Source organism: Acartia tonsa, chromosome 4 (genome assembly GCF_053477335.1).
Source record: "Acartia tonsa isolate MP-2025a chromosome 4, ASM5347733v1, whole genome shotgun sequence".
Classification (NCBI taxonomy): Eukaryota; Metazoa; Arthropoda; class Copepoda; order Calanoida; family Acartiidae; genus Acartia; species Acartia tonsa.
The window spans coordinates 53,418,795-53,435,672 of record NC_137263.1 but is presented as its reverse complement, the minus strand read 5'-3'; the positions used below and the strand labels follow the sequence as shown (position 1 = coordinate 53,435,672).

General features: G+C 41.9%; 1 protein-coding gene across 1 annotated transcript; it reads right to left on the bottom strand.

Moving 5' to 3' along the window:
• Window positions 1–14: 14 nt before the first annotated feature.
• On the bottom strand, window positions 15–8,305 carry LOC145315542 (uncharacterized). Its single transcript, XM_080155524.1, has 4 exons — window positions 8,142–8,305; window positions 7,800–7,906; window positions 7,013–7,092; window positions 15–85 (listed from the first exon to the last, which is right to left on the bottom strand). Exons 1-4 carry the CDS (start codon window positions 8,211–8,213, stop codon window positions 15–17), a joined length of 330 nt encoding a protein of 109 aa, XP_080011650.1. The 5' UTR covers window positions 8,214–8,305.
• Window positions 8,306–16,878: the final 8,573 nt, after the last annotated feature.

Here is a 16,878-nt window from a genome sequence, read left to right as displayed (position 1 = left end):
TAAGGGTTAAGTAATCATGTAAAAAAATCACTTACTGGTCTTCCATCAATGTTTTGATATCCAACATATACAGCCCAGTGCTTGTGTGGTATTCGGCAACCGTGAGCCATGCCTATGGCACCCCTGATCTAGGGTTCGGTGGAGGGTCAATGGCCCTCCCCCGAGTCCTGGGGAAGGGGTCTAGCGACCCCCTCCCTATGCTTAAAATTAATGATTGAATCTGTCATGTTTATTATGGTTAACTGTATTCTTAATTCTCCCCCACCCTTTTCAGGGATGGGGGATCATTATTGCCCAAACTGACCATTGCATATGTATTATGATGCTTTTATGTTATGATTATTTATTCCTATCCATGTAATTATTGTTTGTTGAATATAGCTTTAGTATCTTTTAAACCTTCAATAAAGTGACAACTGAAATAGATGTTGATCATTATCTAGTGAATGCTAGAGAAGCGTAGCTTCTCTATAGTAAGGTGTCCACGTCTGTCACACTGCCGTAATCTAATTGAACTCCGGTGTCTGCCATTTATCCTCGGCGGATACCACAACTTTTGGTGACAGCTGTGTGAGATTACGGCGAACCACAAGTGTAGAGCAGACGCGCATCTGAGGCTAAGGTACTCCCAGCAGTGAATCTGGCAAAACTGACGCAAGCAACCTGAATTACCCACCCTGGACAGCAAAGTTTAACTCTGCATCCGGCAGTTGTGGAAGCGAGACAGCGAAATTTGACGAATAACCGCGAGCAGCGCCGATATCTAACGGAGAATTGAGCGCTCAAAGGGCTGAAACAGGCCTGCGGACCGGCTGAAACAAGCCAAATAAGTGTAAACGGCTGCAAATAGGCCAACTTTACTGCAAGAAATAGCAGGATCCGAACCAGTGGCGCTAGCAGGACGGGACATTCCCTGCCGCCATCAGCCGGATTTGGATCAGCGGCGCTAGCAGGACGGGACATTCCCTGCCGCCGATAGGCTGAAACATGCCACATAGCTGCAAGCTGCGAGCCAACATACGAGTGTAGTGCACCAGAACAGAGAAAAACTACGTCAACTCCAAGTATCCTGAGAGGCTACAACGCAGCCACCCATCTAGAAAAACAGATATTATGTTACATTGCAGGGATTACCACCCTGGTGTGATGGCTAAACAATAGATTTATGAGCAAAGCTTGGCAAACAAATTGTTGTGCTGTGATAAATCTAAGAATAGAACAGGCTTGGATTTATTGTGTATTGTGATAACAGCTAAAAATAGAACAGAGTTGGTAAACAAATCTGTTATGCAATTGTGATAAGGACAAAAATAGAAGCTAGATGTAATAAAATAAAGACCCTGATATACAATCAAAACACCTCAAGCCCACAGCACAACAACAATACACCCCTTATTCCAAGGGAAAGGGAGGAGCCCCTCTCCATTGAAGGCAAATACAATCAGGGTGATATAATAGATAAGCCTAGGATTAAGAAGAAAAGGCACTATTACACCAGCACACAGTTACCTCCCTCCCTCACAGGGGAAACGGACGGAGTTACCCCCGTCCCCTCACGCGCTTCCCCCTTCCTACCCACACTAGACTAAGTCCGTCTGTAGTGTGGGGCTAGCGATCGGACACACAGAGCGCCATTCACGGGTAGCGCAACAGAGTGCGGAAAATATCATAAATTCAACGGACGAAGCGGACCAATGAGAGAGCGAGTTGAGGGGTGAGAGCGCGTTTTCCCCGTGTGCGCGGATTTGACGGTGCGGACGCGCGTTGCAAGGACAGGAGATTTCACGCACACACACGCACACACACACACACACACACACCGGAGCGGAGCTACTCCATAGCATTTAACAGGGGTATTTTTCGCAAATAAAGAATTACAAGCTTCTCTCCTTCTAGCTCTAGTGTGATAAAGGAAAACCCAATCAGTTCCTGACAGCAGTTCAGACCCTCAACATCTATCTACCCCTACCAGCCTACCCTACAACCTCAGCACCTAACTAGTGATAAGTACAGCTAAGTTATATCTTTGCAACTAAACTACCAACCTAGTGATACAAACAGTGTTGGCTGTTAGGCTAGATAGCCTCAAGTGACAAACCATTCATTTTAGTACTGTATAACTTTGTGCCCCGCCGTTGAACCGTTGACCCAATGGACCAGCCGCAAGCCCCAGGAGGTGACCAAGCCCCAGGATGGCTCCAGGATGACCCTCAACCGGCCCCAGCCGAGTACCGCAAGCTGATGCTGAGCAATCTGCCGGAGTATAGAGGGCCGCCCAAGCAATCCTGGTCGTCACATATCCGCAGACTCGAGATGTCATGGGCGGCTTACCGCGTGCCACCTCATGATTCCCTCAACCGCCGCAACGCCCTCCTACTGTCACTGGTAGGGCAAGCGGCGGAAATGGCGTCCCATCTGTTTGGCGAGGCAGGCCAAGCCTTGACCTACGAGCAGGTCAAGGCCGAGTGTGAAATGTTATTTCGTCCTGCTTTTGAATCCCAAACGCTTAAACAAGCGTTTAGGGATTACAAGCAACACTCGACAGAACCGATACAGGCGTACATATCCACTAAATGTGCCCTGTATCGGGACGCCTATAGCCATGAGGATCTTGAGTTGTTGGTGGACGAATTAAATCGTGGAATTCGTAACGCCAATGTAAAACGCATCATGATGGGTCATGAAATTACGAGTGTACCTGAGTACACTCGTAAGGCCATGTTTACCGTCACCATGATCACAAAGCAACTGAAGGAAGGTGTGTGCCTAGTGGACTCTACCGACGGGCTGACTGGATCCGCCAGCATCCAGTTGCCCCAGTATGATGATTCGGAGCCAATGGAGATTGGCGCCTTGGCTCCGGGTCTCCACCAGATGGGGAAGGTCGCTCCAGATGACAAGGTTCCAGGACGCTGCTTCCGCTGCCAGGGGAGAGGCCACCGAGCTCGAGACTGCCCAACGCCTGTGGAAGTCAGCCTAGAGGAGAGACGTACCCAGCCACGCCGTGACCGCTCTGCCAAGTGTGAGCGTTGTCACTATGACGGTCACACGGCGGCCGACTGTAGAGCTGACTGGGCCCAGGTAGCCAGCCGCAGGCGCACCGCCGATAAGGGCGCCCCTCCAGGGAAGCCCAGCAGAGTGGCCCACATGGAAGGGGGCGCGCCCCCAGCACCCCCGCAGCAAGCAGCCGTGCCCAAAGCTGTGGACCGAGCCGATGGGATGCCGCAGTTTGGGACTGTCCCAGCTAGGATCAACGTACTGGGCGGCGCGGCTGAACCCAACCGGGTTGGCCTAGGCTTCAGCCTCAACCATCTGGGGCCAGAGCTGATACAACCCAACAATGTCGCCGAGCCAGAGATTCTGAGGCCCCAGCATTTTAGCCTCAACATGATGGAACCTGCCCGACTGAGCCTACCCAGCAAGAGTGGAGGGGCGCTGCCCAGCGTCCCTGAGACGGTGTACGGGGAGGCCCTGGCAGCCGCCGAACGGGAGAGGCAGGAGGTGCTAGCCAGCGCCTCTGCATCGATGTATGGGACGCCACCCGGCGTCGCCACCTGGGATGATGGGGGGGTGCTATCCAGCGCCTCCCACCTGGTGCCTGGGGCGACAACCGTCGCCGCCACCGAGATACCTGGATCCTGGAACGAGCCAGCCTCCAACCTGATGTCTGGGGCGACAACCGTCGCCGCCACCGAGAGACCTGAGTCCTGGAACGAGCCAGCGGTCCCAGAGGAAGGGGTGACACCCGTCACCCCCAGTCAGCCAGCGCCACCAGCCTGCAGGGAGAGCCCAGCTACATGCCATCCAGAGCCCCCTGCCAGCCAAGGGAACCCAGCTGCTCAACATCAGGATAAGTTGAATTTGTTAAATGTGTTGTATCCAAGATATTGTAAAAACCCAGCCTTGCCTGTGCCCCCTGCACCAGAGGCTGGGGAGATTGAAATTTGGGAAAATAAGGACTTGCCTGTGCCACATGCACCTGAGTTCCTAGGGCAGGGGAGGGAAGTGAGTAAGGGCGAGCCTGTGCCACATGCACTTCAGCCCCATGCCACTGGGCATGCTTTGGACAAGGGAAGGGAGCACTTGGGGCTAGGGGAGCCGACACCCAGGCAAGTGCCAGTCGCTTGCCAGTCTGTCATTGGGGAGGGTATCGGGGTGCCCCGGCCGCATACAGATAACACTCAATGGAAACTTGTATCTAGCCAGGAGCAGCCCAGCCGTGTCCAGTCCCAAGAAGCAGCCGTGACCAGAGCTGAAGATCCCCAGCCGCGTGTACGAGGAAGATGGTTGCCTGGAAGCCTCTCCCATTGGTGGATGGTCCTGTGGGGCCTCCTGCTGGCAGCCGTGTGGCCTACAACCAGCTACGTCCTGGTGGGATGGGACTGTGCCAACCCCACCCATGTCACATCCTACAATAAAGAAAAGATGTGTAACACGGAGCCCCTACACCAGGAGGTGCCCCTGGGCCATGAAGTACACGTCCTGCAGCAAGTCAAGGTGAGGGAAACCACCGGGTACAGTTGTCAACTCACCATGTCCCAGTGGACATTCAGGTGTGGAGTATGGGGTCACCTCAAGGTGACCTCGGTCCCCACCCTCATGAGGCCAACCAAGATAGACCCAGAAGCGTGCCGAGACCTGGCCAGGAACCGAGTCTACACGTTGCCAGGCAAGACCCAGCCACTGACGTTCCAGCTGAACCATCCCTTGTTCTTCACCATCGATATGGTGGGCGCCCTCGTCAACAGCCCCGAGAGGGTGGGTTGTGAAGGGGAGGACGTCCATTTCGAGGGCCAGCTATACCGCAACGAATTAGTGCTCCAGGAGCGACGGCTGCTGGTCAAGGAGGAGACCTATGTGGTGGAGGATGGACGGGTGGAGTCCCAGTCTGACCACCTGACCCTAGAGTGTCCCCATTCTGAGCTGTCCTGCATCACTGGGGAAGCAACCTACGTGTGGGACCACCTGGGAAGAGATTGCCCCTTGAGGCTGATCCGCAGCCTCCAGCCCAGCCTGGTGATGGATGCATATCTGGTTGACCATCAGGCCCAGTTTTTCATCAACATGACCAACCCCACCTCGATTGTGAACTGCGACTTCGAGGCCCATGCCACAAACCATCCAGCGTTGTTCGTGGCAGCTGACCCAGCCGCGGCTGCGCTGCCCAGAGTGTCGGCCAGGGATGTTGACGTTCCCCTTCAAGCCCAAATACATGCAGGGTATATTGGGTTTACCCTGGAAACGCGCATGAAAAGCACCGCAGCAGAAGAAGTAGCGGCCAACTGCTGGAAGCTCCAGCAACTAGACCCGGCCCACCCGGTGCGTGTCCAGGGGAGCACGTTCTCGGTACTGAGGGGAGACATCCTGCTGCAGCTGACCTGCCAACGCCATAAATACGTTGTCCGCGAACACAAGGAGTGTTGGGACAAAGTGCCAGTAGAGCCCACAGGTTTTGTAGACGTTGTGACACGAGTATATAGTGAACACGCCACCAAGATTCCCTGCTCCTCCACCTACCCCCTGACTGTGCACGCGGAGGAAGGCTGGATAGAGTTAACCCCCGCTCCCAAGAAAAGGCCACCCCCGCTGGATACGCCTAAGCAATTGTTGACAGAGCCCCTAGATGACTTCAGTTCAGGTGGCTTGTATTCGCAGGCTGAGTTGAACGACTGGCAACAACTGCTGGCGTTCCCAGCATACAAGAGTGCCATGCTGACCGGCCTATCCTATGGCTCCTGCGTCCAGCAAGGCAGCTGTTCGGCCACAGGAGACCATGGGATAGTGTCCTACAACATTGACCGACTGGCGGAAGAAGGAGAGGCAGCCCTGGATGTCTGGGCTGGATTTAGACAAGCCATCCACGAGTGGGGAGATGGCGCAGCCATACTGTGTTTGCTGTTGTTGATCCTCAAACTGCTGGGGGACCTAACCATCATTTCCCTGGCAGCAGCACAAGGAGGAGTCCGGGCAGCCCTGAATGCGATATCACAAGTGTTCCTGTACCATCCAGCTTTGTATAGGAAAGCGCTGGCTAGAGCCAGGCTCAACCATGCCAAGTCCCGGGACTTTTCAGTGGACTGGGATGCCATTCCCATCGGCAGGGAAGCAGCCGAGGAAATGGTGTCTATGAAATCAACTGACAGCGGGCATGACCGCCCAGGTAGGCCAGGGCCGCCCTCTGGCAGACCCCGCGGCCCCTCAGGAGGACAGGCCGCTGCTCAGACGATCAACCTGGCAGCCAGCGCCCCAGCCGCTGCCAACAACAACCAGCAGGCCCCACTGTTGACCGTTCCAGCAACAACTGTGCCACCAGCAAACCTGATACCTGCCGGCGCTGACCAACGTGTCCAACCCAAGCCAGCCTCTGCCTTCTATCCCACATTGGGAGCCCATCAACCCTAAGAAGACACTCACCACTAGGATTCCATTGAATCATTATCGTTGTATATATATCTTAGCCCTAAGGAGCGGACCGAAGGCCTCAACCACTGTCGGAAGTCTGGTAGGGAAATCATCTCCCAGCCTTCCGAGGGGAGAGTTGTGGTATTCGGCAACCGTGAGCCATGCCTATGGCACCCCTGATCTAGGGTTCGGTGGAGGGTCAATGGCCCTCCCCCGAGTCCTGGGGAAGGGGTCTAGCGACCCCCTCCCTATGCTTAAAATTAATGATTGAATCTGTCATGTTTATTATGGTTAACTGTATTCTTAATTCTCCCCCACCCTTTTCAGGGATGGGGGATCATTATTGCCCAAACTGACCATTGTATATGTATTATGATGCTTTTATGTTATGATTATTTATTCCTATCCATGTAATTATTGTTTGTTGAATATAGCTTTAGTATCTTTTAAACCTTCAATAAAGTGACAACTGAAATAGATGTTGATCATTATCTAGTGAATGCTAGAGAAGCGTAGCTTCTCTATAGTAAGGTGTCCACGTCTGTCACACTGCCGTAATCTAATTGAACTCCGGTGTCTGCCATTTATCCTCGGCGGATACCACACTTGTACACATTTCTATCAAACTCCAACAAATCACCAACACATACTTTCACATAGAACTCTCTCCGCAGTCGAGTAGGTACAAGTCTGAGTTAAGAATAGTTATTATAGACAGCTTATCGCGAATAGTAAAATAAAAAAATTAAAGAGTAATACCAGTTTAGTTAGCCCCCGAGGTGCCTATACCTGCAGGTTTACTTATTACCCCCAGTAGAAACTAACCTAAAGTAACCCTGCCAGAAACGTCGTAAGCAAATCCTACGTAGGATTTGCTTACGACATTTCTGGCAGGGAATAAATAACCAAACAATAACTGCCACCTTTATTTTAAGGAGAGGGTGGGGGTTTATCATTGCTAAACAAGGTACTTAGCGTGAAATGACACTACTTAATACAAGTCAGTATTGAAAATATTACCTCGTAAGGGCAGGATTCTCTAGAGAATCCAGAGCATCATCCGCGTGTAATAGGATGCAATACTCTAACTCATACTGATGGATTTAGGTTAAGTAACATCCAATAGGCAACCAACCCTTTGATTGCACGACCTTTGTCTGAAAACTGTGCATGGTAATGAGTTGTGCCTGTTGATGGGCCAAGGCATTCCATAAACAGGCCTTAACATTTATGTCGCGAACCTGACATTGCAACAGTAGGAACAATTTTAACGTCTTTAGTTATGACGCCATGTAGGGCCTAGATTCGAACCTATGAACCTATAATCTCCTAAACGATGAGCGAATGTGCTATGTATGTGTCGAGCCACGGTCGGAAGTTAATATTACAAAAATTACCTGATACTTCTAGTATCCTGATTTTGGTACCAATCTGATTGGACTCCTCTATTAGTTACGTAATCAGGTAAATCATCAGGAATTGCAAGTTTGACATCCATTTCTTTCTACAGTGTGTTTTTTTTTATGAGAACTTTTTTGAAAGCAATTTTACCCCACTTATAGTTATCAGAATTTAATGATTAATGGCTTATTTTCTTTGTTTTTTAATGCAATTAATAGAACATTAAAAAAATATTACAGTTTTTGTTTAAAAAGTACAGTAAAATGTAAAATTTAAAACTTAGGTGTCAACAACTAAAAATGGTTTTAGCGCATTTTTCTTATGTTCAAATCTTCTACCTTTTGCAAGAATGGCTGCAAAACGCTTAAAAGTTGAGACCTAGAGCCAAATATTGATACTATTGGGGACATGTACAAGAATAAATCAAAGTTTGCAGGTCATATCTCAATCAGGGAGGGAGTACTGGCCCCCCAAAGTACACAACTGAAAATCCATGTTTTTTCTTGCAAAGGGTAGAAGATTTGAGCATAAGAAAAATGCGCTAAAACCATTTTAATGTTGTCACCTAAGTTTTGAATTTTAGATTTTACTGTACTTTTTAATTAAAAAACTGAAATATTTTTTTAATGTTCTATTAATTGCATTAAAAAACGAAGAAAATAAGCCATTAATCAATCAATTCTGATAACTATAAGTGGGGTAAAATTGCTTTCAAAAAGGTTTTCATAAAAAAAACACACTGTATAAACACAATATTATTGTGGTGTGGTGTGAAGTTAAAAATTGTTAAAAATAAGTTAAATCCTTGCTTTTGACAAGAGTTAAAATAGATTAATTCTTTAAACTTTAAAATAAAAGTAAGATTTTTAAATAATTTCCTTTTCTTTCCAAATCGTTTTTACTATCAGAGTGTCCCTTTGAAAGGGAACACGCACCAAGGCTAAGCAATTACTGAAAAAAATTCACAGTACACTTTTATCCAATTTTTGTAATTTCATGTATTTTTATACGTTTATTATAAACATATAATTACGTTTTTATTTAATCTATTTTAGTTAGGTATATATTGAATTTTTCATTTTTTTAAATTTATGTTTTATTTTCAATTGTCAAGAACTCCCAGTTAAACTGTTTATGTCAAATTATTACGAAGCTGGGTATTAGTAAAAACTTTGAAAATGATTTTCAAAAGAACTGTTTAATTAAAATGATTTATCGACCTTTCATGGACTACCAAAGGGGGAGGGGGGGGGGGGGTGGTAGGAGAACAGAGATACTTCGCTTATAACATTGTAATTTGTTGTCCTAGGAATCAGTATTCTAGATCAATCGAATAATTCTATCATATAAAATTTAGCTGTTAAAAAGTTAAAAATTAACATGTTTAAAATGGATGTATGGACATTCTGGTAACGATTATAGAGTTGTTGCGCTTTCTAAATTGTACCTAACTACTACAGGAATTATCATGCAAAGTTTGAAATTGATAGGACAACTCTAACATGCCTTATGTAACGAAAAGAGCTTACCGTTACAGACTGACGAACGGACGAAGTGACCAACCCTAATTATATAAAAGCTTCGCTTTTAAAAAGTAACACAAAACATGTAGCGAAAAAGAAAAATCGTCTTTCACGAACAAACTTGATATTAGATCCTTACTGACTAGCATACAGATACCACTTAAATAATAGAGTTTCTTTGGAAAAAGACTCTTTTTTTTGACATAAATCCTTCAAAAATCGTTTTTTTTTCTTTTTAAAACGCACCGACTATTTATTTGTAGTTGTCATCTTTTTGTCATGGGTAATGGGCTTCAAATTGTGGGGGCTAAATTCTCAAAACAAACTGAAGAGTCTCTAAAAATTTACAAGGTGTTTTCCCTCAAAGTTCCTTGTTAAGCACAGAATCCCCCCCTTTTTTTTAATGAATTTTGAATAAATGGAGATGGTTATATTTTGGTTTGTCTTTTTATTATTTTAGTTCAGGTCAGGATCATATACATTTCGTATACTGGTAAGGGTTAGGGCCCCTGCAGGTGTAAAGGATTGAAAAAAAAACCTTTTTGTGAAACTTCTCCTGTTGAAGTTCGTCCTTAAGTCTATCTGTACTACTCTAAAATTCAAATACAGCATTTTATCAGAAATATGTGATTTCTAGGGTTGGGCCGGATACTTTTTTGGCCGGATACCGGATACCGGATATCCGGCTGATTTCTAATGCCGGATATCCGGTTCCGGCCGGATATCTGGCCAACGTTCGATATCCGGCAAATTACCGGATTTCCGGCCGGATAACCGGATATCCGGCATCAAAAATCAGCCGGATATCCTGTAACCGGATAGTTTTAATATCCGGTATCCGGCCGGATATTGAAAATGGCCGGATATCCGGCTGGATAACCGGCCAAACCGGATATCCGGCCCAACACTAGTGATTTCTTAGCTGTTATCAAAGATAGACTGCTGAAATTTTATGTGGAGATTTTATGTGATCATCGAGCATACATAATATATAATAGTTTCTTCTTAAATTTGCTTTACATTAGCTTATGAATTTTGTCATCCTTGTTCGTTGGTCCAAATTTTACTATATCAGATTTGTGTTAACTTTTGTTCATAAATTTCCTGGTTACTTTGTGAAATAGATACTTTTGAAGATTTGGTTTTAAAGAATTTTATCAACTCAACGTCTATGAGATTGTATGCTGGAAATTTAACTGGTCCCCAAAGTTTCATAATAACTTTTTCTTATTCATTTAGCTTATCAACTTTGGAGACTTTTATTAAATTTTGATTGGTTGGTTCATTAAGTTGAGCGTCCAAACATTTTAACCACTAATTGTTATCTAAAGAATGTGTAATTTTGTATATCATCATTGGGAAAAATGCGACTGGGCACAGATCAGTTTAGATACAGCATACAATTATCATCAATTTATCGGGCATTGTACAATAGTGGTGTACAATCTTTTCAACCAACACCAATGATTTTAATCTACAGAAGGGGTGAATGTGTCATTATAATTGGGGATGAACATTAATTTATCATACTTTGTCTTATCCCTGAGGATCCCTTATTGTAGGCCATAATTGTTTGTTTACTGTAAGCATTGCTTTTCTAGATGTATGTGGCTATCCAGGCCATGTTTTTATCTTCAAATTATGTATTAAGCTAATCTATATAATTAATTTCTTGAAAGATACCTTTCTATAAAAATACCTGTATATTAATATTATTGGTTGAAAAGTTAGAACACTATTAGTTTAAAACCAACCAATTAAAATTCAATGAAAGCACTAAAAGTTTTTGGGTCAACGAATAAGAAAACGTGGTTATAAAACATTGAGTGTCTAATTTATAGTCCTATGTCCTGTTAAACACAGATTTTTAACGGATATTTTTCTTTTGAAAATCTCTTGAAAATTATTTGATAAAATCGTATTTGTATTTATGTATCTATATTTTTAATCTTCGTATTACAAAAGCAGTCAACCACACACTCACACTTTTCCCCCAATAAAAAGGGCGAGTTTCCCCTGCATTGCATAGTACCCAAGATTTGAAGTTAAAATTGGTAGGAAGATTCTACCATGCCTAAATTTGCTATTTGAGCGAAGCATTAGCGATTGAGGGTTGGATGAACGAACATACAGACAGATATAACCTTACAATAAAAAAGCTTCGCTTTTTGAAAGCACAAATATGAAACCCAAATATCAAATTATAAATACAATGAAACGATAAGTTTTTACTTAAATAAGATTATTTCTTTGATATGATTCATATAGAATTAATTCAATTTTCAACAACTAGTTTTTATAAAAGTTTTTATTCTCTGTAAAAGCAAAGCTTTTCAACAATAAGGCAATGTCTATTAAAGACTAGCGGCTTCGAACATAGCATCTAAAGCAGAAAATAGCTTAAAACCATCTTAAGACTTAAATCTAAAAATAAAACAGCTTAAACATTACTATTGGGTTCTACTCAATTGGTTCAGTAACTTTTGAAATCTTAATCTTCAGACAAAAGAAACCTTACTACTTTATATAATAGGATATAGACATGATAAATGTCTGTTTCAGGCCAAATCACAAAAAAAATCAAGACTGTACATGTCCTACAAGTTGTTAGGGTTTACTAGGTCATATATTTTTTCATATCTATGTAAGGCTAGCCTAGAAAATTTTAACTATTGCCATCATAGGTTTTATTCTACTCAACTTAGATGCTTATAATATCCTTATAAACAAGGATGACAACATCCATAAAAGCGAAGCGCTGAAACGGTAGGACAAACGGACATTAACACTTGTATAGTGTCAGAACTGAATAATCAGAATATAAATGTATGAGAGTCGATGCAAAATTGTAAGTAAATTTGTTGAAAAACTGCTTGATACAGAATAATGTTTATGGACATACTTACATTTTTAGGACTTAATTATAGAGTTGCTTCGCATATAATATTGTACTTTGTTGTCCCAGGAATCAGTATACAAAAAATCAGATCAATCGGATAATTAGATCATATAAAAACTTGTTGTTAAAAAAGTAAAAAAAATCAACATGTCTAAAATGAACGTATGGACATTTTGGTAATGATCATAGAGTTGCTACGCTTTCTAAATCGTACCTAACTACTGCAGGAATCACCATGCAAAGTTTAAAATCGATAGGACAATTCTAACATGCCTAAATTCACGAAAAAAGCTATCCGTTACGGACGGACGGACGGACGGACCAACCCTAATTATAGAAAAGCTACGCTGTTAAAAAGTAACAGAATGTTTGTCTGTATAAGTATCTACAGATTTCGCTAGTTGCTGGACCGATCTTTACACTGAATCTTCTTAGAGGTATAAGTTAGGTTTATAATTATTTTGGGTCTGGGTATCCTCCCTCCATAGAGAAATAGTCCATAAAAAAACACCCCCCCCCCAAAAAAAAAAAAATCCACAAAAAGTCGAAATAAACCATTGAAATTGTTAGTCTAAATGTGTGTTAAGAGATTAAGTCAATAGTAAAAAAAACAGCCTAAACTCTCAAATTTTTTTTTAATCAGCTCAAAAATGTAAAAAACAAACCTATTTTCTCATAAAAACCTACATGCACACACACGTACGGGCGGAACCAAAAAAAAGCCCATAAAACCAAAGACATTGCCATTATGTGGGGGGAGGGGGTGTGAATAGGGGGTTTAACATTCCTTTTTATTATAAACAAGGATGAAAATATACAAGAGAGCAAATTGTTGTTTAAAGATTTATTCATCTTAGGGAACAAATCATACATTATGAAATAATTATACATAAGAACAATTTTCATTAAAGGAATAAATCATACATTTGAATAAAAAAAAACATGAATATTTTAAAGAATAATAAAAACATTAAACTAACTACGCATTAATGTTAAACATTTGTTAATAATTAGTAAATTGTCACATCGACATAGGACCCGGGGGGGGGGGGGGGGCTGGGGTCAGGAATGAGCTAGGCAAACTCACAGTGGGCTATAGTGTGCACATACATATAGCATTCATCAGTATTTCTTCATTAAATACTGGAAAATAATGTTAATGGTAAACATATACTAAAACAAATAATAATGTCCCCATGTTACTTTGCATGGGTGGACATATATAATAGAGATAATAATTATGATTATCAATGAGATAATAGATTTGTAGTTAAATACATTCATGTTATTCTTCAAGTAGATATGTTCTTTAAATTGATGTAGTCAAGATTCCACAGAAATAAAGATGGAGGAAAACCGTCTGCTATGATGTAAATGAAGTTTACTATTGTCACTTTTTACACTATATACATGATCCACAAAGAAATATCAATGCTTCTCTCAGTGCTGAATTTTTCTGCAGTATTACCATGACTTTAAATTTGAAGAGGAAAATGTCAGGAAACTGCAAGTCGTTGACAGCAAGACGCCAAAGCTTCAATTAAGAAACCCTTTATCCATAAAAAATGGCTAGTGCCTGGCATGGATGTAGCCAAGAGATTAATACTGAAAGATCAGGAGTTATGTCAAGAACAAATTAGTAATCTCTAACCTAATTTGTTTTAAATTCCAAGATATACCCATAGTGTGATATGTATTATAGAGATGCTGGGATTCAAATTACATGCCAACTATTGCGCGTCGTCGGTCAAGCTGGAGAAGAAGATTGTGATGGAAGGTGGGGTTACTTCTGCAAAAAGGGTAGGGGGATTTTTAATCCCTAATTTCTCAGGAGGCCGGGAAACTAGGATTTTTTTTTTTTTAAATGATGAATTAGAACAAAAGCTGACGTTCATTGAACGGTTTTGGTATGTGGAAATTTCTTCTTGATGGTTTTAATATTCTCACAACTCTATGCTTCATTGGGCTCTTATACATTTTTTCAACCCATATCAATTTTGAGCTGACTGCATAAGAAAGGCTGAAAAAAAAATTCAACCAATCACTGGAGAAGGTCTGTAAGGTCCACACTCCACCACAGCTGCGACATAACTGACAAGAGAGCAAATTAACAAATAAAAAAATGCAAAGAGGATGTACTTCTTTTTAAAAGTAAGCAATAGCTTAAACCTAAAACCTAATAATTAAAATACAAAATCGACCCTCGACTTTTAATTTTAAATTAAATTATATTTTTCATTTTTTTTTGGTGGGGGGAGGTTTACTATTTTCAGTGCGATTCCTCTTTGGAGGTCCCCTCCCCAAATAAAGATATAAACATTTTCTGTGTTTATGAGGAGCTTCAGTGTATAATGAGAGAACCATATCGGTTATGTGGTTAGCGGTGTCTTATGCTAGAGACAGAAAACTTCCTGTTACTTTCATATAAAGAACGCTTCAAAATCAGGTTTAAGGTATAACCAACAAGTGGAATAAATCTAAAATAATATTTGGGGGGCAAATGGAGAGGTAGTCAATTTAACGATGTGTTGCCCCCCAACGACAGCTGAAAAACACGTATAGTTTCCGTAATTTCCCCCCGAATTAATTACGCTTTTGGTATAAGCTGCTTAAAAATAGCTCTAAAATCCAAAAATATAAGACGTACACACACAAATTGTATGAGCTTCGCTCATAATAACATAGGTATGTGGGAGGTTAGGGAGTGTAATCTCCCCCCCCCCCTCCCCCATAGTATTGAAAGTTTTTGAAAGTGTGAGAAAGATCGCATGCCATTCCTGGTGTGCCTTCATTTCCGTACAACTATCACAATAGCAAATCATCTGAACCGCAAATTATTTCAACAGCACAAACTGCTTCTTATCCTGTGGTTTACTTAATAGCCCATTCTTGCAATTTATTTGCAAGTGACTATTTCTGCGTTAATAAACACTGTAAGATTTGCATTTGATTCAACTAACTCTCCCAAATACAAAGGAACCTATAGGTAGCAGACGAAAATGATTTCATTAAACTCTGATATAACATTAAATTTTTGTAATTTTCATTATTTTGGTTATTTTTTAAGTGAAGGCTTAAAATTACAGCAAATGTCTAATGGGTTGTCAGTTTTATAAGATAAATAAGTAATTTTCAAAACATTTTAATTAATATTTTGTTTATGGTTCTCTTGTATTTTTTTATCAGCTGATTTTTAAAGATCCAATACAAATCCGGGAACTTGTAGGGAAAGTTACAAATAGCACTTGTCCCTTCTATTATTTTTCTATGACCTTATGATTATGAAGCGAAGCGCTGGAAAGTGTCATGTGTGACGTCATAAAAATATGTCTATAAAGGAGGGATGAGAGGTGAAGTGGGAAAGGAACTTAAAAGAGATCAATTTAGACGTATTTTCATGACGTCACACATGACACTTTCCGCATGCTTCTTATGAAACATTATGCTGAATGCGGATGTGATAATATGAGGAATTGAACGCACACCTTCATTCGTCGAGTCTTCCCATGCTCCCGCGATCTCACTGGCAATATTAGGTGACCTCTTATTTCATGGTTTTCCACTAAAGTAGGTCTTTTATTTGAACACTAGCGGCTACGCCCCTAGAGGCCTATAGAAGCACTAGAGTTGAGGGGACAAGTCGATCCCAAACTTTCAATTTTAGTTTTAAAAATTAAATTTTTTTTAGGGGGGGGGATTTCTCTTGGAAGTGTGGTTGTACTCTTCCCTCATATAGCTATAAACCTTCCCAGGACCTATGAAAAGCTACACTGTAAAAAATAACCAAATCTGCTAAGTGTTTAGCGAGATCCTTGAATAAACACAACAGGCAAACACACATACACTACATATACATAACCTTGACTACTAATCTTTCCTGAATACCAAAATCTTAAGCTATCCATACCAAAGAAGTTCACATACCTTGGCTAAGCTGTTCCTAAAGACATTTTGTATCATTGCAATAACCACATGAAGCTAAATTGAAGGTTCGAGTCTGTACCACACTAAAAATTACACCTAATAACACTGCTTATTTTTTAGTGCCGATTTTTCTTGAGAGGGTTAAGGTATCCTTAAAAAAATAGTTTAAACCTTTCCTTGACCTGTGAGAAGATTCACTGTAAAGGAGAACCATATCAGTCCAGTGGTTAGCGAGATCCCAAGATACAAACAGAATAAACACAGACATCCTGTTATTCATATAAAGATTATTTAACTAGCCATTGAATACCAATACGGTTTGAAATAGCATGCTGTGACTGAACCGAGCTGAGTCCAGTCTCAATTTTACCACTTTAGAACCCTACTGAACCCCCCCTCCCCCTCCACTGATTGTATTTCTTGACTACGACCCAGACTCAAAAAAAGAGTTCTCACATTAACCATTAATCTCGTGTTTAGGGGGTTCTTACAAAATTGCCAAAAAAGAAATATGTATGTACCATTAAGATGTAAGGTTTGCAAAGTTTTAATTAAGAGCAGTTACAGGAATCTAAAGGGACAAAGCATAGGACGATAAATTAATGTACACCCACCTTAATGATAAACAATATTAACCCTCCTAATCCTTAAAACACCTCATCAAGGAGATCTTAAGTTTCATCCGGACAAACAGACATCATTCTACTTTGTAATATAGATATAATATAA